Source organism: Misgurnus anguillicaudatus, chromosome 10 (assembly GCF_027580225.2).
Source record: "Misgurnus anguillicaudatus chromosome 10, ASM2758022v2, whole genome shotgun sequence".
NCBI lineage: Eukaryota > Metazoa > Chordata > Actinopteri > Cypriniformes > Cobitidae > Misgurnus > Misgurnus anguillicaudatus.
In genome coordinates, this window is record NC_073346.2 from 21,996,782 (window position 1) to 22,020,426 (window position 23,645).

At 37.1% G+C, this 23,645-nt stretch overlaps 2 protein-coding genes across 4 annotated transcripts in view; both read right to left on the bottom strand.

Annotated features, from left to right (window-relative positions):
• Positions 1-23,645, bottom strand: part of LOC129447986 (serum paraoxonase/arylesterase 2) — a 315,340-nt gene that overhangs the window by 55,739 nt on the left and 235,956 nt on the right. The gene's annotated exons all lie outside the window — the stretch shown is intronic.
• On the bottom strand, positions 123-23,186 carry kcnn4 (potassium intermediate/small conductance calcium-activated channel, subfamily N, member 4). 2 transcript variants are annotated; one of them, XM_073872104.1, is made up of 10 exons: positions 22,573-23,186; positions 20,247-20,342; positions 15,679-16,133; positions 14,747-14,882; positions 11,090-11,200; positions 7,782-7,903; positions 4,798-4,867; positions 3,949-3,993; positions 3,016-3,182; positions 123-1,133 (listed from the first exon to the last, which is right to left on the bottom strand). In XM_073872104.1, the coding sequence occupies exons 1-10, from the start codon at positions 22,855-22,857 to the stop codon at positions 1,130-1,132; spliced, it is 1,491 nt and encodes a 496-aa protein (XP_073728205.1). In that variant the 5' UTR covers positions 22,858-23,186; the 3' UTR covers positions 123-1,129. The 2 variants fall into 2 exon arrangements, with proteins under 2 accessions (XP_073728205.1, XP_055066372.2); XM_055210397.2 differs by lacking the exon at positions 3,949-3,993 and having other exon boundaries at positions 22,573-23,179.

Consider the following 23,645-nt stretch of genomic DNA (forward strand, 5'->3'; position numbering starts at 1 on the left):
TCCTTGGGCCAGCAGTTTAAAATGAGTGAAGACAGCAGTAAAACTGACATCTAACCTGCTTGTAGTCCAGTTGGAAAAGGAAAACACATTCATATAAATACAACAAAGCCTGGTCTCTCCTGTTCAGAATTACTCCCTCATTATGTTTATTATTTTGCATACATTGCTAGGAATTTAGTAACTGTATATCCTAAACTTAGTACAATTCTCAAACTTGTGCAATGCATGTTATTGTCCACCTGGGGGAGATACAAACTGCAAAACGCAAGCATCCTCAGACAGACTCAGTGAACCTAATAAATACAGAGTTCATGAAACTTTTCCTCCATGTAATTATGGCCTGCATGTACCATCATTTTACAGATCCCCATTTACATTACAGAGCTGATGGATATTCCCATAATTTTTTGGGTGCAGGTGGTTCAGTTAGGGTCAATGTGAGAAAGCCTGGCCCATCCATGACACTACTACAATTTTTTTGACTAACCTTGACATTAAAGTAACACAGGCTATATGCATATTTAAACTGTTTTCTTGTCCATGTGCAACAGATTCAGAAAAAGACAATAATAAAAGATGGTATGCATATGCGATCAAGCTACTCTGTAAGATTTATCCATCTAATATCTGTAAAGAGCATTTGAGTGTGCTTTAGAGATGAAAACCTTCTATAAACCTATTACGGACTCCTAGTCCATATGCAGTAAAACAAAGAATAAAAAAGTTTCACATCCTTTTTTTTGCGACTTGAAGGCTCTGTGCCAGCCTTTTCCAAGGGCCTTCTTGTCTTGCAAATAAACAAAATTTGTTCTTAATGTAAAACCCAAAATTCCACAAATGATCATAGTTCTGGTATCATTGTTATATTGAAACTATAAAAATTACAACATTTAACTAAACCAAAGCCGATGGCCTTCTTTGAGTTCATGTTCAATACAAACATTAAAAAACACTAAATACAAACACTTCAATGTTTATGACATGGAGTCTCTGTGCCTGCTCTTAATCTCAAATGAGAAATGCTTCTTCATTCAATTCCTTCATAAGCTTAACACACCAAGTTGCTTAATAGGAGATCGCTCAGAGGGTGCAGAGTATAGTGGCCTTCATTATAAGTTTCAAAGAGTTGTCACCTGTTTAGAAACAGTCAGATTTTATTCCATAAACCAATTTGCAAATGTAGGCAAATGCATGTAAAACACATACGTTGCATGATTATAGTCTCTTTAACACATACAGTCTTTACTGGTAATTGGTTAACAGATCATGTGTGAATGGAACCTTTTGGGATCACTACTGTCAATTTACCAGTAGGAGGAGTTGTTCGATTTCCAGTAGTTTACTAGTACGATGCTATGTGTGAACAGTTAATAGGATTACTGGTACGAACGCGTATACGACGTCAGAACGCATTGACCGCTTTGGGCCAATACAACACTATCTCATGGCAATTCGTACATATTTTACAAGTGGCTGATTCATATTAATTTGTACAAACACGTTTGTACATTTTTGTCCCTGTGGGGTTAGGGATGGGGTTTAGTTATTGTTTTTTTATGATAATTGTATCTAAATCATATAGCCAACTCATAAAACATGTATGAATTCTCGTGAGAACAGGCTGGCCAATCGTAACATTCTGCGTAAGAATAATGGAAGCCAATGATGCTCCTGTTTCCTACTTGATCATTTATATCTTCCAGCAGAACAAAGAAATTTATACAGTTTGAACAACTTAAATAAAGACAGAATTTTCATTTTTTGGGTGGAGTATCTCTTTAAAGTTAACGTCCACATCTCCACCATCTATTTGCCAAATTGCCCACTTCCTTCACACATCCTCTGTGGAGCCTAATGTGTAAACATTACTGCTGTTTTAGACGCAGGTTGCGACCCTTTTCCCCTACAGTTCAGTTTTGAAGTCATTTAAAACAATGTTGTTTGGTCAAGAGCATGCACAACTGTCAGCATTTGCCTGAGAAGTGAAAACAAACCGCATATTTTTTTTTACAGGAAACTTCCACTTTTTGACAGTGTTTGACAGAGTTTACCGGTATTTCGGTGCTAATGTGTTAAGTACATAGTGGTAAAAAGATGGAATGCTGTTGCATGTGTGAACAGCACATTTTTGGATTTACTGGTATGGTAATTTACCGAAATGACTGTGTGAAAGAGCCTCAATAATGTCTGCATAAATGTAAAATAAATCTTTGGTGTCCCTAGAGTACATAAGTGAAGTTTTAGCCCAAAATGCCACATTGATAATTTATTATAGCATGTTAACATTGTCACTTTGTAGGTGTGAGAAAAAATGTGCCGTTTTTGGGCGTGTCCTTTTAAATGCAAATGAGTTGATATCTGCACTAAATGGCAGTACCGTGGTTGAATAGTGCAGATTAAGGGACGGTATTATCCCCTTCTGACATCACAAGGGGAGCCAAATTCCAATGACCTATTTTTTAACATGTTTGCATAGAATGGTTTACCAAAACTAAGTTACTGAGTTGATCTTTTCACATTTTCTAGGTTAATACAAGCACTGGGGACCCAATTATAGCACTTTGACATGGAAAAAGTCAGATTTTCATGATATGTCCCCTTTAATATATAAAACACTATAATTGGCCATTTTTAATAAATAAAAAATATGTGGCTGTGAACAACTTAATTGATTCTACACTATTAAGAAGGAAAATTCTTAAATATTTATTTAACTTTTAAGGTTAATGGTTCTTTATGGAACCACACAGCCAAACAAAGAACCTATTTTTAAGTGTATGTCATATATTAGATTGCGTAGATAGGCTATATTCTCTATTTAATGTTTGTACATACTAATTTACAACATGCCTTGAACAAATAGTGGAATTACATTATCTACACATCTCTATTCCTACTTTGTAAACATAGCTTGTAAACTACACCTAAAGGGATAGTTCGCCCAAAAATAAAAATTCTGTCTTCCTTTTCTCACCCTAAGAGAGATTAGTATTATTTCAGTACTGACAGCATTACCTGTGATCCAGTCTGTTGTGATGTAGTGCCTGTGTGAGCAGCTCTGAAGTGCTCTGAAAGGAGCGACTGAGCTCATCAAGCTTCTGCTCCATTGACATGATCCTCTGTTCAAGATCATAATAAGAGCTGTTCCAGTTTGCGCTTAGATCACACATGATCATCTGCATCTGTTTGTGGACACAGAGAACACAAATGCATTCCAGGATTTTTCTCATTTTAATGGACTTTAATGGACCCCAATACTTAACAGTTTTAATGCAGTTCAAAATTGCAGTTTCAAAGGACTCCAAACGATCTCGAGGCACAAGGGTCCCATCCAGCGAAACGACTGCCATTTCTGGCCAAAAATTACAGCGCAACCTCACGTAATACATCATCACGTCAAGAGGTCATGGATGACGTATCGAAACTACGCCCCAGTGTTTACAAGTGTGGAGAAAGAGGACCGCTCCGATGTTGTTGTATGTCGAATGATACTAATTAATTTCTTTGTATCAGTTTATTGTTTAACATGATCCCCAAATGTGCATTTCATATATGTAACACGTGACGTGAACTTTCAACGTCATTACGCAATTACGTGAAGTCGCGCTGGCTCGTCACACAGCCGGAGAAGTTGTGGTTTAAAAGTGCATCTTTTTTATTTTTCTTGCAAAAAATGACAATTGTTTCGCTAGACAAGACCCCCACGCCTCAGTTGGGATCGCCCAGAGTTCTCTAAAACCGCAACTCTAATTTGCATCAAAACTGTTAACTCTTTCACCGCCAGCATTTTTTTAAAAAGTTGCCAGCCAGCGCCAACGTTTTTCCTGATTTTCACCAAAGTTTAATGCCTTCCAGAAAATGTTTTTCTTTAAATATATAAACATACAATATACCAAATGAAAGAATAGACCCTCTGCTTTCAAACAAAAAAAACCCGTTTCATCCTACCTTTAGTGGTTCTTTTGTAATCAGCTTTTGAATATGGGTAGGTTTCTGCAAAAACACCACATTTTGAGCAAAAAGCAGAGAAAATTCAATTTTTGTGACAGACTTTTCATAGAGATCCCATTCAGAGCGATCTTTAAAACAGACACGGACATGCAGGCACTTGCCATAGGGCAATACTTCCGGGTTTAAAAAGTTACGGAAGGGCGCAACCTGGTGGATAGTAGCGGTATTGCGGAAATACAGAAAATCTCGTCATTGGCAGGGAAGCGTTTTCTCTTAATTGACGAGATATCTCGTCAATGGCTGTGAAAGAGTTAAGTGTTGGGGTCCATTAAAGTCCATTAAAGTGAGAAAAATCCTGGAATGTTTTCCTCAAAAAACATAATTTCTTTTCGACTGAACAAAGAAAGACATCAACATTTTGGATGACATGGTGGTGAGTAAATTAAATTGACTAATCCTTTAAAAAATGACTGGTCATTTTGATACATTTTTTATACACAAAAATCCCATTTCACATTCTTTTTCAAGGTTTATTCCTCATCTATTTAATGAAATACAGTTTGAGTGGAAACACTGGAAGATGTCTTGTTCTCCTCAGGCTCTCCTTTCCTTGCTGTTATTTTTAGGCAGGCAGCCATAACGCCGTGTCAGACTTAAGCTAATCTGGACGTTTTACGGAGATTTTTATGGGAGTTTCGCAGAAAGTGCATGCGTCTAAACACCTAGCAATAAAGATCGTGGGCCAGTCTAAGGCACTGAATAACACAGATTACGCATTTACTGTAGTGCAAGAAGCTGGTTACATGAATTCCCCACGTAAACCACAGTGATGAATGTCTGGGTTACCTTTGAGAGATCCACCATCTCGCTGGCATAATCTCTCAGCTTTCTCTGCTTTAGCCGCAGGTGACGAAATCTGGTTAAAGAGAGGTATTCATTAAAGTTTGCAGGTGTTATCATTCACATATCCAAATCTCTTTGGCAGTTAGTTGCGTTGTTGTGTATATTAACAAAAGCATTTGTCGATAATTCATCTCAAAAGTTTTTAGCTGTATATTGGTGTGCAGTAAATCTCTTAACATTTTTTGAAGCGAAAGTCGTTGGTCTGCTCCTGAACCTTCTGTGTCCCAAAAAAGCAAACCGCTTACGGAAACCAGTCATTGCAGGGGAACTAGTAACTGCTGAAGTACGCAAAAATGACAGACTGGTGTCCGTGCGACATGCAGACCAAGAGCGAAATGGAAACAGAGCAAAAAAACAGAAACCAAACTGACCTTCTGAATTTTGGCTGCTCGTCCAACCACTGAAGTACTGTTTTAGATGTCACTTAGCACTCATTTCATTCCAGCATATTTTTGGTGGTTCTGCTAACTGTAAAACGGGAAGTCAAAAAATCCCTCCACCTGACCAACGTTCGTCCCGGTCATATACACACATGAAAAACATTCTGGGTGCCAGATTCCTGGAGTTATTGATACTGTGAACTACTGCAATGAAAAATTCACACATCTAAACTTCTCATAAACTCATCACATAAGAACCAGACGGCTGAGCACCTCTTTCAAATTTAGGCCTTTATCTGCAGAAAGACGGGAGCGCGTGTTGTGCACCATGAGATGTTGACATCAATCAGATGAGTGATGGTGAAACAAGTCACTTCCAGATGCTGGGGGAACATTGACTGATCATGAGATCAACAACCGCAAGGCCATTTATTATAAAAGCAGCTTATGCTGTTCTGATCTGATATTATTTGCTGTGTATAATGTGATCTCAATGACTCTGAACTGTCACATATGATAAAAAGAGAGTACATGTACATGTAAAATGTATCTAAAAATATCATTTTGAGAAAAAAAAGAATTAAATAAATGAACACTGACTGTATTATAGAGTTCGGAGTGGTCTAATAATGACCTATGGAAATGATTACATCATTGTATTAATATCAGCATCAACAAGCAAACAATATAATTTTGGCTTCTTTAGCTGTTATAAAAATTAGTTAAAATTAGTGCTTAGTTAAAGGTAAAACTATTCACAAGGGTGACTTCTTGTTATTAATCTTTTCTTCAGTTACTCAGTTTATCTTTAGCGTATATTTAATCCACATTAACTGTACAGGAGTGTTTATTTAACACTGGGGGTTTTGCTATATACACTCACCTAAAGGATTATTAGGAACACCATACTAAAACTGTGTTTGACCCCCTTTCGCCTTCAGAACTGCCTTAATTCTATGTGGCATTGATTCAACAAGGTGCTGAAAGCATTCTTTAGAAATGTTGGCCCATATTGATAGGATAGCATCTTGCAGTTGATGGAGATTTGTGGGATGCACATCCAGGACACGAAGCTCCCATTCCACCACATCCCAAAGATGCTCTATTGGGTTGAGATCTGGTGACTGTGGGGGACATTTTAGTACAGCGAACTCATTGTCATGTTCAAGAAACCAATTTGAAATGATTCGAGCTTTGTGACATGGTGCATTATCCTGCTGGAAGTAGCCATCAGAGGACAGATACATGATGGTCATAAAGGGATGGACATGGTCAGAAACAATGCTCAGGTAGGCCGTGGCATTTAAACGATACCCAATTGGCACTAAGGGGCCTAAAGTGTGCCAAGAAAACATCCCCCACACCATTACACCATTGCATTAATGAGAAACTGAACAGGTGTTCCTAATAATCCTTTAGGTGAGTGTAGGTTTTGAAATAAAATATTCCTTTCCTTACAAAAATATTTATATTTTCCGAAAACAAGTCATACAGTACTACAGTTTACAGTCAGTCAAGTGAATTAATCTTATTTTGATTTGTATATATATATATTTACTATTTAACAGATAAGAAAAAGATTTTGTTGTGATGCTCATATCATAAAATCTCTCATATCATGTCATCCTTTCATCATGCTAGTTCTAATTTCGGCATGCATAGTGTGTTAGCAAACAGTTATCCAAAAATATTAATATTGCATTGAAGGTGTATATTTAATCTGTTTACTGTTGCAAGTGTCATGTGCTACGAGTTGAATTACAGTATTTTTAAAGTAATAGTTATAAATTATTTATTTTGTATTAAAATGCCTTGATGTTATCTTCTAATATGAAGCTGAACACAGCAAAGCCCCAAAATGCACATACATTCATCATTAAAGTAATCCAAATGACCTCAATGGGTTAATATCTTCTGAAGTGAAGCCATACATATTTGTGAGAGAAAACGATTAATATTTTGAGCTTATTTAGCAATCAATATGGCATCTATTACCAGCATAACTTCAAGACAGCATGTCAGTAACGTTAAATCTCACTGGTTCTTTCATGTCTTGTGACTAGTTAGTGACCTTGTTTGTGAAATCAAGGCTAAAGTAATAAAATCTAATCATGAGATTAGGAGCATCAAAGTTTGTTTTAAATAATTGATTTTACATTTATTTTAATCTTTGGCATAACGTTACTCAGTCAGTATTAAAGATATTTTATTTACAGTATTTAGGATGATTTTATGTAGAAAACTTGTGTTTTCACAAGCAGGGTCACATATGTATGTTTCAACATGCAAGAACCAATGAGAATCGATGATTTTGGTGTGCCGCCATGTATCAATCCCAAAATCATTTTGCTGCAGAAGACATATTTGCCCAGTGGAGTCATTTGAACCATTTTATTGATGGATGTGCATGACAGCATAATATTATTCATTTGGGTTCGACTGAAGAGAGAATATCAAACATCAGGAAAGGCATGAGGGTGAGTGAATTATTTAAAAACTATTCCTTTAGTGGTTGAATGCACATTGTGATGTTAATGGATCACTCACACATGAATGGCTTCCAGCAGGCATCGTTGATGATGTCGATGTTCTCCACGGTTGTCGCTTCTTTTGGTGGTTTGATGTAGCAGCCAGCACTCTCTTAACACATTGGCAGCCGCATGCCGGATCTGTGCCACAGAAAATGTGATAAATACTGTAACTTTTAAATTATACTCTGTTGACGCTCTACCTAGTAAATGTTTGAATTGTTCACCAAACAATTGACAGAAATAAATAATACTACTGATATAAATGATGTAATGTAATTAAAAAAAAACGAATACTCTTGTAATATAACAACGTTCTATTATGATGTCTTTAAATTGTGTAAACAAAAGTACAAAACTATACGCAGATCAGATCATGCAAAAAAAAAGAAATTTAATGGAAGGAAAATGGGGATGTTTTAAAGAGAAAACAAACGGAAAAACTAAATTGCTATTTCGAGGTTGATTTGCGGATGAGAACAATGAACATAAAGTTATATAAGGGCTTACTTTTTATGAAACCCTTTCCTCTACCTTCTTTGATTCTATTACTGTCTCATTGACTTCCTGTTGAAGACCTGGTTACTCATAATGATGTCACGAGCGCCCTGCCAATTATGTGTGTTTGTGGTTATTATTAGAGTTTCCAGGAGGGACTGTGTCCAGATGTCTTCCTTTAAGTATCATCAGAGTAAATCATTGAAGGATCTGATGAGTTGGTTCTGTGGCACGCGCACATAGACACACACGCAGTGATGTACCCTGTGACAGGATATGGCTTTTGCCAAGCTGAAATCACAGGATCCTGACCTACATGATGATGTTAACAATGCCAGTGCTAGAAAGCCATCAAATGTCCTCTTACACCTGCCATGAGCAACTGTATTTACTCTTTATAATATAACGACAGATATGCAACACATTTTATTTTCCTACATGGGTGAGCGCCGGCCAATGAATTTCCATTGCTTTTCCAGTCATTTGTAATTAAAGCATTAGGATTTTTTTTTTATTTAAGTTTTACACACTGCATTCGCAAAGAGCAATTTCTAGCTGAAGAAATACTTTAACTAAAAAATATAAAGAGTTTAGATGCAAAACCCCCAGAAAAGTGTGTCTGACATGTTTTCTTGTAAATGAGTATTTTTATCAGGGTCTTATGTGTAGGTTCAGTGTTTACACTTTAATGGCAATGAAAAGATTATTAGTCAGCAAATAAATTTTTTTTAGGTAAAAACTTCCACTTCTTAGAAAAGTGCTCTTCTTTGGACAAGACTAAACATTTGCAAAATCACTAAAGATGCAACTGCAAATGATGAAAGTCAGAATTCAAAACCAAGAAACTAAACCACAAACAGGGCAAGATGTGAAGCACGTGACTGCCACATTCGGGTTGGTTTCATTTTACAAGGGACCGAAGTTAAAATGTAATCCACATTCGTCTTCGGTGCATTTAGAGGACTTTGCTAAAAAATGTACATGGCATTTAACTGTTTCTGCCAGCAAACTGGTATTTCTGAATGGCCTCAGGCCGGGATTTGAAGCGAGAGTATTTGATGGAGTTGGCGTTTAGCGGTTTTTGCATCTGAGGTCTTTATACCCTACTGAAAAATCCAGCCAAAACCAGCACAAGCTGGTAGCCGGCTCTATCTGGTTTTAGATGGTTTAAGGTGGTTAACGCTGGTCCTCCCAGCCTGACAAAGCTGGTCATGCTGCTGGTGGGCCAGCTGGTTTTCCAGCCTGACCAGCTAAGTCCGGCTAGACCAGCTTAAAATGTGACCAAAACACAGCTAGACCAGCTTCCTAAACCAGCCAAAACCAAGCTGGAGACCAACTAAAACCAGCCCATGCTGGTCCAAGCTGGATTCCTCAGTAGGGTATACAGTACTGTGCAAAAGTCCCAGGCCACCATGCTACCATTAGATTTGTTGTTTTTGCAATTGTATAGTGATCATATATCATTTTTTTCTCGGTCTCTTTATTAGAATACAACCAGAAAATACAGGAAATGTGTTTGTAGTATGAAAAACTGTGTAAAAGTATAAGCTGAAGTGTCAAGTATTTAGGGTAAACTCCCCTTTCACTTTAGAAATAGCAGGCAACTGCAGGATCGCTTAAACATAAATGAAATTAAATCCTAATTTCTAATTCTAATTGAATGACTTCACGACTTCAGTCTCCTAAAAAAAGCAAAAGGTGTGTTTCGTGCCAAGAGAGGTCACACTAAAGACTGACTGATGCCTGAAGAAGACATTTACTTCTGAAAATTGTTTCTTGTATTTCTGGTTGTATCTTAATAAAAAGAGTGAAAAATAAATATGGATGGACATTAAAATTGCTAAAACAACAAAGCTGGTGATGGTGGCCTAAAACATTTGCACACAGTACTGTATTTAATTTTTCTAAATGTTTAAAGTCCCTAATATTTCTAGATTTTCAATGAATGTGGGAACCCTGTAATTGTTTAGTTGAATGTAAATGTATACATTTACACCTTGAATGAATGCTGTCAGAATCCAACTTCTGAATTTGGTTTCAGTGTTCCGATCATAATCCAAACTGCAAATATAATTAACTGCAATCTGATTGTAATCGGATCACTGTTAACACATTGATTGCTGGCATGAAGAGGGCCACAGTGAAATCATGCACCTGTCAACAGATGCTCGCCCACTCCAATACACACCTGAATCCCTCTCACTCCCTTTGCACAGTGAAACTCTTAACATCTTCCTTCATAAATTGATTTTTAAGTTCTCCATCTTCCTACTGATAAGCAAACGGATGGATCCTGTTAGAGGAGCGTAAGTCCCACCCTGTAAATTCACCCTTTAAATGCCCTCTCTCCTGTATCAATGAATCTTTTTTCCTGTGTCTAGTTAAACCGCTCATGGACTGACACAAGTTCTTTTCCTGATTGTTTCCTCCCTTTGACGCCTTTTGTTGGCTATTAAGAGCTCAACTGCTTTCTATGCCTGGCCGACCTAAGCGTTTTCCCACAGTAAGCTGCTGTTTGGAATTCCCTATTTAAGGAAAAATAATATTATAAAAAGCCTTAGAAATCATAACACGCGTGCTGTATGGAAAATAACATTGCTTCCGCCCATGTGTGTTCATCCTTTGGGTCACTGCTTTTTTCTCATGCGAAACAGAGAGCTGTTATTTAAAGGATATAAGCTTCCCAAATGCCTACTATAAGCTGATTGTTATTATTACTACCAAATCAGCAGGTATGCACAGTGAATGTAAAGACAATGGAAGCCTACAGTACATTCTGACCAATTCAGTACATTCAAAACAATTCCATGTGGTGGTCCATGTGCTCACCCGTTTAGAAATCTGAATGTCCATCATGAAGAAATGCACATGTTTCTCCCCTTTGTTGAGCGCCAACTTCTTAGTCATGACTGCTACCAGCATAGCAGTGCATGCCACACCCTAACAACAAACACACATGAGCATGGTTACCAAATGTTTCGTTATTTCAAACATCTACTCAGGCATAAAGTATTTTAAGTTAACATTGTTCAGACAATACACAGGATTCCATGCATGACAAACTGCTTAATGCATATCTATGCATTTACCTGAGCTCCTTACTTTGTTGCATTAAAGAAATGAGAGATGAAGAAAAGAGATTGAGATGAAGAAAACACACATTGACGACACATCCTAGTCAGTAATTTCTGTAAGATTAAATTAGGGAATTTTGGAAAACATTTTTATAAGCGGTTTCCCTTAATTCTGTTGTTAGACAATGTTTTCCATATTCTTCAGTGTTTACTGTCAGAATAAAATGGTCAAAAAATGTCCCAAGCTGTATGGGGTAGTACCATTCTCTATAAAGTCCTAATATTTATAATTTAGGTCAGATATGTATGCATTTGGTACTACCAATATGTACCTCTAAGATGTTAAAATGAACTTTTTAGATGTTTGAAAGGGGACTCCACCAGTGACAGCTATAGGTCTTATTTTGACAATGTTGTAATCTGATGCATCAAGATACACACCCATCTATCCCAATCGTGAGGAGAATCTGAGTTCAGTCTTACATGCAACGAGCATAAATATGCAAAACAAACATGCAGACACTTTTACATTTGGTAGAAAGTTTTAACCAAAGCGATTTAAAGTATGCAATTTTATCAGTATGTGAGTTCCCTGGGATTGAACCCACAACCTTTTGCACTGTTAATACAAGCTACACTTTATCTTGATGAATAATGGAAGCTGATCATGTTTTTGTTAGCGTGAAAACCAGGAGATGAATCTAGAGATCATTGTGATAGGCATGATAAATTCTTTTGCTGAATCAGCTACAGGTGAGAGGGCTTTCCCCGACGTTTTTGCACCCGGTGTTCTGTTCCAGCTGGATTAGGAAACTTTTATCTGGTTTTCCAAGTCATGGGCACAGGTTGGCACGCCCTCTTGATCTAGTGGCGCCAAATGCTATAAACCGCCTAAAAATGGCAATGGTGGAAAGTTTTCCCTAAAAAAAGGGGAAAGCTTATAAAAACACTGCGCGAGAGAGGAAAAGAGGAGTGATGGATTTTTTTCCACTGTGTCAGGGAGGTGTCTGAGTTTGGCTTTAGATCCTGTCGTGTGAGCCCCGTGCTACTATCCTGACCACTTATCAGCTCGGATCGGAAATGAGCCATGGAGTAAAGAGGGTGAATGATTCGATGTACATGCAGCTGTGTGAGTCAGAGCAAGAATAGAAAACAAACCCTCACAAATATATGGAACGTCACAGCACATGTTTGTTTGTTTATGTATACATTCTGCAACTGCAAGGATTATTTCACTTTCTTTTCTGATCTGATACATTTATTAAAAATATGTAAAGGTATACTTCGAATATACATTATTCAACATTTAAATTGGATCAAAACCTTTTATAAAAGTTGAATTTAAACCAGTACCCAGACCCGTTCTTGTCTTAGGGCAACCTTGATGAGCTTTTTTGACCATCCTTAAATGTTGAATAGTATATATTGAAATATTTTAAAATGTAGTTTCAAAGGCATCTGAACCTAATTTAATATAATGCAAAAAAGCAGCATGAAGTTAAAGGTCATGTTTTTCCTGATCATTTATCAAACTTTAGTTAGTGTGTAATGTTGTTGTTAGAGCATAAATAATACATGTATGATAAAGCTCAAAAGTTCACTGCCATGCGATATATTTTCTTTAACAGAAGTCTCCTTTCAAAGCCTATACAGCGAACAGCCGGTTTGGACTACAGCTCTCTACTTCCTGCTTTAATGACATCACTAGAACAGTTTTTTGACTAAACTCCGCCCACAGGAATACGTCAGTCGCCAGCTAAGCTAACAGCAAGCTAAGCTGCTTTCGAATCACAACACAATAAAAAAACTACACAATCAGAACTCAATACGTATTTCTGAAGGAGGGACTTAATTGAACAAGAAAGACATCAGCCTGTTTTGAGGACAGTGAAAACAGCGTTATACAGATAAGTAAATTGTGTGAAAAATACCACGTTTTTTTACAAGTGAAACATAAACGTTATATTGCGAACTGTAAAAGCAATCAAATTTTCAAAAACATAGGAAGAACGGGACCTTTAAAACTACTTTTTTTGCAAAGTCAATTCATTCTGCTATTTTAAATTTTGACCTGTGATAAGTTGATATAAGTTGAAATTGTTAGACTTAATTTGTTAAATTAAAGTAACATAAAAAAAGGTTAATTTGACAAAAATGCTTATTTTCATGTGTCAATATTCCTTAACGCATATCGACAATATTTATAATGATATTGAAACGATGCTGCACGGGTGTAACCAAAATATTTGGCTTATACTGTAAACTATGTACTATATGTATTATATTGCTGATTCCTACCCTCCCTTCTTTACGTCTCAACCTAGATACACCCAGAAACTCACAAACCCTGCGGATTAAATCAAACAATAATCATAGCTCACATTGAAGCTCTTGTAAAATTTCTGTTATGCCATAAAAATATTTTCAAACCACTAAAACAAAATAAAACACATTTTTTAAATACTCTCTGAGAAACAAATACCTGTGACGCTGCAGAGTACAAGGATGGATGGAAACACGTTGGGTTTTTGTTTTTGTGCCATTAAAATATCTGTTTGCTTGACCAATGACAGTTAAAGGATTTTTTGAAAGTAATAACCCTATTTTATCATTTTGTTTGGTGTCACAGAAATGACACTTCACCTTTAAAGTACTCTCCTTGCTGAAAATGGTCTCGCAAAAAAGTACTTACTGATTATGAAACACATCACGGACCATGACTCCTTCAGCGGTTTGCTTGTCAATGCTACATTACTGAAGGATCCCGGTGCTTTTGTAAGGCAGGGTGGGATGACAGCTGTAACTGGTATAAATAAATGTGTCCAGATGGCCCTGGACCTCATAACTCAATCACTATTCCTCTCGATGTGATGAAAACGAAGCTGGCATAACTACAGAAACTAATCCACTTTCACGCACTGCACGAAAAAATTCAACGGATGCATTTTGACGCCCCATCTACACCACAACAGAGCAATGTGACTGCATCTTTGATTACTGGGAAGTGCACAAAAGTGCATAAAGCCTGCATGCTAACACGGAGCTCACATTAAAATGTGGAGTTAGAAAATGTCAACTGTTGTGGACCATATGTGGTATGTATTAGAGAATTACATATGTAGATGAGGTGTTTTATATCTTTAACTGTTGTGATTTAGATGGATTTGGTTTAGAATATTTTATTATTTTTGTCAATAATATTCTTTATATTCCCTATTTACAAATGACAGAATATCAATGACTAATTTGAAATGTATTTGCACGCTTTAAAAAACGGTACAAAAATTGAGGTGGTACCTTTTCAAGAAGTACACTTTTGTACTGGTACCTTTTGAATAGTTACCGTCCCAGTGACAAAAAGGTACAACTGTGCATAAATATATACTAATTATAGTTATAGTCTTATAGTTACCATGACGCCTGTGAAGAGACAAACCAACTTGCCACAGCTGGTATGAGGGGACACATCTCCATAGCCCACTGTGAGGAATGTGATGGCTATGAGCCAAAGCGCTGTATCCATACCACCTGTCTCTACTTGTTCCTGCCTATAGGTGGAGACAGAGAGTAAATGAATGTAAAGCCTCTGTGATTGATTTGCTATGCAATAACAATTCAGGACATTTCTGAAACATCAGAGTATTTCATGTGACTTCAAACCCGAACTTAACTTGAACTCAACTTAACCTGAAAGTCTTGTTACCAAAAGAACAAACAAACAAAAGCGAAACGAAGACAATGACGTTAATGAATTATACAATATAAGTATTTACTATGTACGCCCTGCCAAAAACAGTTCTTGGAAAACTGAAACACATGGTTAGTGACATGTTGCCAATGCTGAAAAACAATTTGTCTGGTCCTAAAATAAATGTAAGCGTAGGAGATGCGTAGAAGACAACATTTCAAACTGATCATTAACATCGGAGGTAGCATGAATGACGGAAAAGCATTGACGAGCTATTTATAATAAATCAAAACAAAACTGCTGCATGATTCGGTGTACACAGAATGCAAATTTTGGTCACATTTAGTGCGCACGAAAGTCAATGTCAAAATTAAAGGGTGAGTTAATAAACTCCCCTGATATATTGAGCTTCTGTTTTCTCAATACTTCCATTATTAGCAGGTTACGTTTATTTTGAACCCCAGTGCATGTGCAACTTGTGTTCATTTAACTCTTAAAGGCGGGGTGCATGATCTCTAAAAGCTAATGTTGACATTTGAAATCACCTAAACAAACACCCCCCTACCCCAATAGAATCTGGACCTTCTTTTGATAAACCCCCTTCTTTTGAAAATCACACACCCCGCCTTTAATTGTATTTGCATGTGCTTGGGTACCTCTCGCACAGTCGCAGCATCCAGGATGCTGAGAGCCAGAAGAACATGATAAACACCATCAGTGTGCGGGCGGGATACTGGTTCATCAACACTTTAAGCACAAAGCGAAAGGTGAAGTTGATGTAGTTGAGGGAGCCGATGCTTCTGTAAGAAGCGCTGAGGAGAACCTTGCTGTGCAACAGGACGGCCCTGTGCACCAGATAGAGCCTCAGGAACATAAGGGCGGACAGCAGCAGCTCCACGTCTAGCATGACATCTTTGTGACTGGAGGACAAGCAGAGAGGAGAAGAGGAATTGCCCTCCGATTTCCCCTCCAGCCGGTTCCCCATATCTGGCCTCAGGTAGGTAGCCACAGGATGGATAGAACACACAATGAGTTCCAGAGAGATGCCAAGCACCCGGTTACTGGTCATGGCGATTCGCCAGTCCACCTGGTTGTGGTCAATGATGAAAAGCTTGGAGAAAGGAAAGAAAACAGAGGCGCGATGTGTATCAACATGAGAATCTCTTGATTGATCTCACAAGCAAGCAATGATTAACAAAGTATGGCAGAGGAGAGAGAGAGAGAGTGAGCAAGACATTCAAGAGCAGAGCCAAAATAAACCCAGCCCTGCCTTCTCTGATAGGGCGTTTGTTGTGTAGGACAATCGTGTCAGTGAAATTACTCATCATAGGCATAAATCACCAAATTAATGGCTCGTTAATTTTGACACAAATAAGTTAAAACAAATAAATAATGACACTGAGAGGTGTTTTCCTGATTTAGCTGATATTGTACCTTTTGTCGAAATTTAGCTGCTGAGAAACCTGTGGTCCATAAAATATGAGATAATGTACGCAAGCGCTGTTTGCTGAGAATGAAAGAAACGTTGGCCCTTAGATTTGGGGTCCTGTATTCTGTACAATATTGTACATAATATTACACACTGCAAAAAATGATTTTAAAGAAAACATTTTCTTAGTATTTTTGTCTTGTTTTCAGTAAAAAAAGATCTAAATATTCTTAAATTAAGATGTTTTTTCTTTAAAAAAAAAGATGTTTTCTTAATGAGCAAAATGACCCAAGAAAATAAGTCTAGTTTTAAGTCCAAAAATATTAAATTTAAGTGATTTTGTGCATAAAACAAGCAAAAAAATCTTGAACATTTTTCTTAAACACTATATTCAAGAAAAATTCAAGAAAAATTAGCCTACCCCACTGGCAGATTGTTTTGCTTGTTTTATCCACACATTCACTTAAATTTGATACATTTTGTCTTAAAACTATTTTCTTGGGTCGTTTTCCTCGCATTTTAATTTAAGAATTTTTAGATATTTTTACTGAAAACAAGACAAAAATACTAAGATTTTTTTCTTGAAAATAATTTTTTGCAGTGCAGAATTAGTATGTGAGACTGTCAGGGAAATCCATTTTAAAGGTGCAGTATGTAATTTTTAGAAGGATCTTTTGACAGAAATGCAAAATAATATACAAAACTATATTATCAGGGGTGTATAAAGACCTTTTATAATGAACCGTTATGTTTTTATTACCTTAGAATGAGACATTTCTATCTACATACTGAGGGTCCCCTAACAAGGAAGTCGCCATTTTGTGCCGCCATGTTTCTACACAAGCCCTTAACGGACAAACTTTTTTTACGAAGTTGTCTCCGAAGATTACATGTTTGTCTGGTGGTGGCTACCGTAGCCTCTCTATGCGTTTTAAATGCAATGGGTGAGCAGTTAACTGAGCCATTGGTTGCAATTTCGCAACCTCACCACAGATGCCACTAAAATTTACACACTGCACCTTTAAAGTCTCATAATAATGAAATTAGGAGCATCAAAGTTTGCTTTCTCCCATTGATTTCAATGTTTAACATGGCCTTACACAGTCAATATTAAAGGTGCAGTGTGTACATTTTAGCAGCATCTAGTGGTGAAGTTGCGAATTGCAACCAGCGGCTCAGCCCACTGCCCATCCCTCGCTTTTAAAACGCATAAAGAAGCTACGATAGCCACCATCGGACAAACATTTCATCGTCGGAGACAACTTAGTAAAAAAGTTTGTCCGTTAAGGGATTCTGTAGAAAAATGGCGGCACAAAATGGCGACTTCCATGTAAGGGGACCCTCAGTGTATGTAGATAAAAATGTCTCATTCTAAGGTTATAAAAACATAACAGTTCATTATAAAAGGTCTTAATACACCCCTGATAATATAGTTATGTATATTATTTTGCATTTCTTTCAAGAGATCCTTCTAAAAATTACACACTGCACCTTTAAATGTATTAGTGTTGTATTTTCACAGAATGTTCTTTATAGTATATAGGATGATTTATGATATGTAGAAAACAGTTAACTGCAAAAAATGACTTTAGTTGAACTGTAATAAACAAACACTGAACAGACTTAACAATTAATGATTGTGTTCACAAGGCCGAGAAACGTTTTTTTTTTTAGACAAGCAGGTGGCTCCACATGTCTTCCTTCTTTAATTATACCAGATGGATTTTAGATTATTTCAGATGTTACCCATATGTCTGTTAGGCATGAGAGTTTTTTCATGTTTCATTCTTCTGCCATGTTTTGTCTTAAGTTGGCCTAACTTATGTATTTGGTAGTCATATTGGTTATAATATATAATTAATGATTTCCTTCTGATCTAGTAAAGTAGTTTTTCTTTGCTTTTAAACTTTTATCAGTCTTTGAAATTTAAACAAGAATTCTCCAGTACCCCCCATATCACTGACGCATGAGCAGTCCAGATAAGGCCCACCGACTCCTAACAGTTCACGCTTCTTATCTCTATTCTGCATATGCTGATCCTTATGAAACACATTCTGTATCTGACACTGTTAAAAACATCTACTTTTCTATTCAATTCTCCATTTATTTTGTTCTTGCTTATCAATGAATGCCTCATACAACATAAATTCTGTGCTTTGAGCCATTTCAGTGGAACCAGAAATTATGCATCATAAGACAACCGAATTCCGTCATATGTTATTACTAGCAAGACTTTGTCACACTATAGGGCTTTTCACACTTCAAAAATAACCCCAGGTCAGTGTTGTAGTCGAGTCCAACTCGAGTCCAAGACCAGAGATCAAGTGTCGAGTCCGATTCAAGGCCAAGTCCAGAGAAAGTTGAATGTGGACTCGGTCTTGACTCAGACTCCCCACTCGATCTCTAATCTTGGTATTGACTCGGACTCGACTATAACATTGACGCCTGTTACTCTAAACCCCGGGTTAAAGGATATCTTGTTTACGTTTTACACTGTTCATACTTAACCAAAATATTCAAATAAGAACGTTAACCGAGGGTTTAGGTATGCACAGTGTGAAACATCAGATTATGCACACCAAGGGTTGCCTGGTTAAGTATGAAGAGTGTAAAACGTGAAACGGTTAAAGGCAGGATAGGCAGGAATTATCTAAGAAACGTTTTTACAAATTTGTTTAAACTGTCTTTATATACCAATACACAAGTAAAATGCAAGCACTCTGAAAAAGAGAGTATAAAACTCGAGTGTCTGTAGTTTTAAACACAGCTCATTATTTCCATTCGGGACGAAACAAATGATTGGCTTGCGCGACTATCACTCTCTCTCGCGACCATGGCTACCACCCCTGTTGCTATGGGATCTGCCCACACATGCGCACACCTGATTGATTTGAACGTGCACGAGACACTCTAGAAGGAGCAAAAGAATGGCAGAGACAGAGCATTCAGAACTCACAGTACCTGTATATCCAGTCAGCGAAGGCAAACGAGGCAAAAAAGGAATAAACGAAGCAATCAAACGAGAGTAAATATCGCGTGGCTTTTCCTCGAGTCAACGATGTGGTAGCAGTATTGTCTGCGGAGTGTAGTCCTCATCAGAGTCAACAATGCTTTCATCACGGAAACTCTTCCATGCAAAACACTAGCTTAATAGTGAGTACTAAAAGCCATCCTATTTGTTTATAGTCATAGTGATAAAGTTAGGTGTATTATTACATGTGATTGTGTGTGACATGATGTTACTACATGCACCGCGCTCCTTCCTCTCCGCTCGTCTCAGGTAAATGCTTCTCCCATCAGAGCCGATCAGCGTTGCGCGTTCATGTGTTTTGGGTAAGTGGCTTTAGAAGAAACCCAGAAGGGAGGGGGTGGAGTGAATGGAAAATGAGCTGTGTTTAAAACAGTGGTGAGAGGTCTACAGACACTCAATTTTTATACTCTCTTTTTTAGAGTACTTACATTTTACTTATGTATTGGTATGTAAAGACAGTTTAAACAAATTTGTAAAAAAGTTTTTTTAGATAATTCCTGCCTATCCTGCCTTTAATCACTGTTTAGAATGGATTAACTATTTACAGGGTGAAAAGCCCTAAAGTGTTAAATGCTCCTTAACCCGGGGTGGTTTAGAACGAAGATGACTCGGGGTTAAGCGCAGTGTGAAAAGCCCTTATTATTGCACAAATAAAACGAAAGATGATAATAAATTACATGATAATGCTGCAAAAGAAGGAATCCAAAGACAGCATCAAATTTTATAGCGATCTGAACAGATATAGATTGAACAGAAACACTCACTCTGATGTCTTTATAATGAAAAGCAATGATGAGAATGAGCAGACAAGCAGTGGAGACACTGATGAGGCCGTTAATGGAGAGTGCATATATGGATCCCTATAGAGAAAAGACAAAACAAAAAGTAATATATAATATAAGCCTACAATAAGGTAGTAAAATTCTGATGAATTTCCATTTGAGAATGAATAAAACTATATAAAGAGATCTCATGGTCATCTAATAGGTAGCCTAAAGTATCAAACATTAATTTCTGCTGTTTAAAAAAGCATCAAGCATATGTGCCATTAGAGGTCAAAACTCAAATCTATTATTCAAACAGGCACTAATTATGCAGTAAATGATGTGGAAAGATGCATTATGACCATAGGCAGTTTTAACAGCCACAAAAGGGAAAACTTGATATGTGTTACATTTAAAGTTTTAAGACTTTACTAAAACCGTAAGGATAATCATTACCTTAACAGATATTGTTTTAAAAATTGCATTGATTATTATTATGAATACTGTAGAGAAGAAATACAAACTCTCTAAAAAGTTATTGGGGAAATTCTAAACTAATTAATTTGAGGATAATTTTTAAAGACATTTTTTTCTTAAATTTCTTAAAGTATTAGGTCTGCAATAACAAACATTGCTTGTTAAGGTTAATTCAAACGGACCTGACAAATGTCAACAAATGAATTTATAGAAATTTTTGTTGGTGTTTGTTGCTGTTTGAAGGTGTTTATAGGATCCGAGTAAATCAGCTGTATGGTATAACTATGGGTAACTATTAGGGACCTGGTTTATGCTGTATGCTTCATGTTATTCTACTTAAGTTACATTTGAAGAAAACTGTCTGGTATATGACAAATGAGAGACCACTTTTCATAAAGACCCATCTGACATAACCAGGTTGTTTTAATATGGCAAGGTGCAGGTAGTGGAAACTTCCACTGCATTGGTTTTACCCTGAGAAATAAAGACTTATTGATTCATATTCTGCCATACAATCTATTGTATCGCAAAAAAGCACAACCACATATAACTAATATGCAATTATCGTAAGATATTTTATGATTTATTTGTACATGATTGATTTAAGGAAGAAGAAAAGGTTAGTTTCAGGGGGGTTAGAAAAAAGTTTTTCTTCTCATTCCAATCACCATGGTATGTGGAGAGAATAACACGTGAAAATCAGCACAGTGCTTGCCTCCCATTAGAGGTCAACACTTGAATCCATTATTCAAACAGGCACTAATTATGCACTAAATGGTGTGGAAAGATGCAATATGACCATAGGCTGTTGGAGCAACAAAAAGGGGGGCAGAAGGGGGGACAAAATGTGGAAAATCTTGCATAAATAGCTGCTTTTCCTGTAGAATTTGGTTTCCAGGAGAATGGTAGCCTTAAATACATCAGAAGTAAACCAAAATTCAAACTCAAAATTATTATTTTTTCTTTAAACTACCACCCGAAATGACCAAAAAACTGCAAAAAGTTTACAGAGTTGTACTAAAATAACAAGTAAAAACAATAAATAAACAAATGAAAGGGAAAGTAAGCCAATTAGCTGCCAGACAGGTCAATAAATCCAGGTAATGAAAACATGACCCAATTACTGATGCACTTAAAACTGCATAGTACTGTAAATAAAGGCCCAAATGAAGATGAGTTAGAAATATTACATGTGATCAACATTTAAGGAATAATACTTTTTATTTACAGTATGTCACTATAAACAGTATACATATTTTCTGATACCTGTCATAAAGGTTTAGCTGCATTCTTTTGGTATCTGTAAATAGCCTACCTGTTAATACCAATGGAATGAGTACCAGAGTATTTATGCAATGATTTCAACAAATTGTCTTTAACAACATTTGGATAAACAACATATAAATAAACAAAAAAGTGCAGACAGAGGAAAATATTGCTACAATTAGAAGAAAAACATGCAACATAAAGATATGCTGGGGCTTAAATTTCAAGACACATATGTATAATTTCACAACATTATACCTTTCTTTGCAATTTATAGATAGTTCTCCTGATAGGCAAGGTTGTTTCCGCAGCTCGTCAACTTGTCGACCACAAAGCTGATTTTTTTAAGATATCACTAAAGCAGTGTGGGTTCAAGTATTTAGCAGCTCGTCATTTCCAACAAAATTGGTAGCTTAAAAAAATCTATCTATTACACGAAAGGCTAATGCATTGTTATTTTAATTCTGTGTGACAGTATCTTTCCTATAATTTTGCCAATATTCAAAGTTTATTCTTTATCCACCAGTCATAATTACATTTCATTACAGGATACTGTATTTCATTACAGGACTGCAGTACTCACCGGCTGGTACACTACAGGACACAGTTCGGCGTGTAATATCATCAGCAATATTCCTAACACCGCGGTTCCCAGAGACCACGCGCACAGGCGCTTCTTGTCCTCCAGAAGAAACTTTCTGTCCCGCAGTCTGTAAAGATTCCCCCCCTCGATCGGACCGAGTCTCTTCCCCGACTGCGACAGTGGCACTCTGACCTCCGTCGTCTCCCCGTTGTGGTTGACGAGTCCGTCACAGCGCCTGCCATCCACCTTCGCGTCGAGATGCGTGAAGCGAGAAGTCATCTCCATAGCGCGCTCTTGTTTTCAGTCCACGGAGACCTGATCGCCGCTGTCAGTCGCCTTGTCTTCCATCCTATCTTGAACAAAATGTCTCACACACCGGTGTAAAGCATTGCACGGCAAATTCAAACAGGACTTCAAGTTGTCCACTATTCCTAGCGCAATAGCAAAGTGAATCCTCAAATCAAATGCGCGCTCCCACCTGAGCTCGTCCACTCACACGCGCCGTAAGTGTTGACTGTAGCTACACTACACGGCTCTGGCGAAATAAAGCGCTCCGAAACTCTTCAGTATGAGGTTTCGCTCTTACGTATGCCGTGGATCAACTACAATGTGCGAAGATGCTGCCACCTAATATGATTACTGTGACTCAAACCAAAATTGTTTTGATCCATTGCAGTGTTTTGTTCAAAAAAGCTATTGTTTGTGCATTTGACAAAGTTTTAAGAGTTACGCATAAAGCAATAATACATTAGTCCTGTACAAATAACCAGTGTCAAATGTTAGGAATGAACTTTAAAATGTCTAATATGTGTCCTACAGCATGTCACTTTTAATGCAAGAAATTTTGTAATGCATAAGTTTAATGAACAACTTTTAAATTAAAACAGCAAAAACTGCACTGTCAACTTTAGTTGCACTGAGCCTATGTTTCAGACAGAAAGCAAATTTTAGACCATTTAAAGGCTATTTGAGGCCACTTTCACTAAATTGAGCATTGGAAAATTTGCATTAATAAACTGTCACATCCCTGATGAACTGTTTTAACAGGAACTTAGGAATAGTAAGCAATGGTC

Excerpts from the sequence above, each read along its gene's own strand:
- kcnn4 (XM_073872104.1), bottom strand. The coding sequence starts at position 22,857 with ATGGAGATGACTTCTCGCTTCACGCATCTCGACGCGAAGGTGGATGGC. Across the intron at positions 20,343-22,572 it reads GTCCTGTAGTGTACCAGCCG|GGATCCATATATGCACTCTC; the intron begins GTGAGTACTGCA and ends TTTTCTCTATAG. Across the intron at positions 3,183-3,948 it reads TTACAAAAGAACCACTAAAG|ATGCAGATGATCATGTGTGA; the intron begins GTAGGATGAAAC and ends GTCCACAAACAG.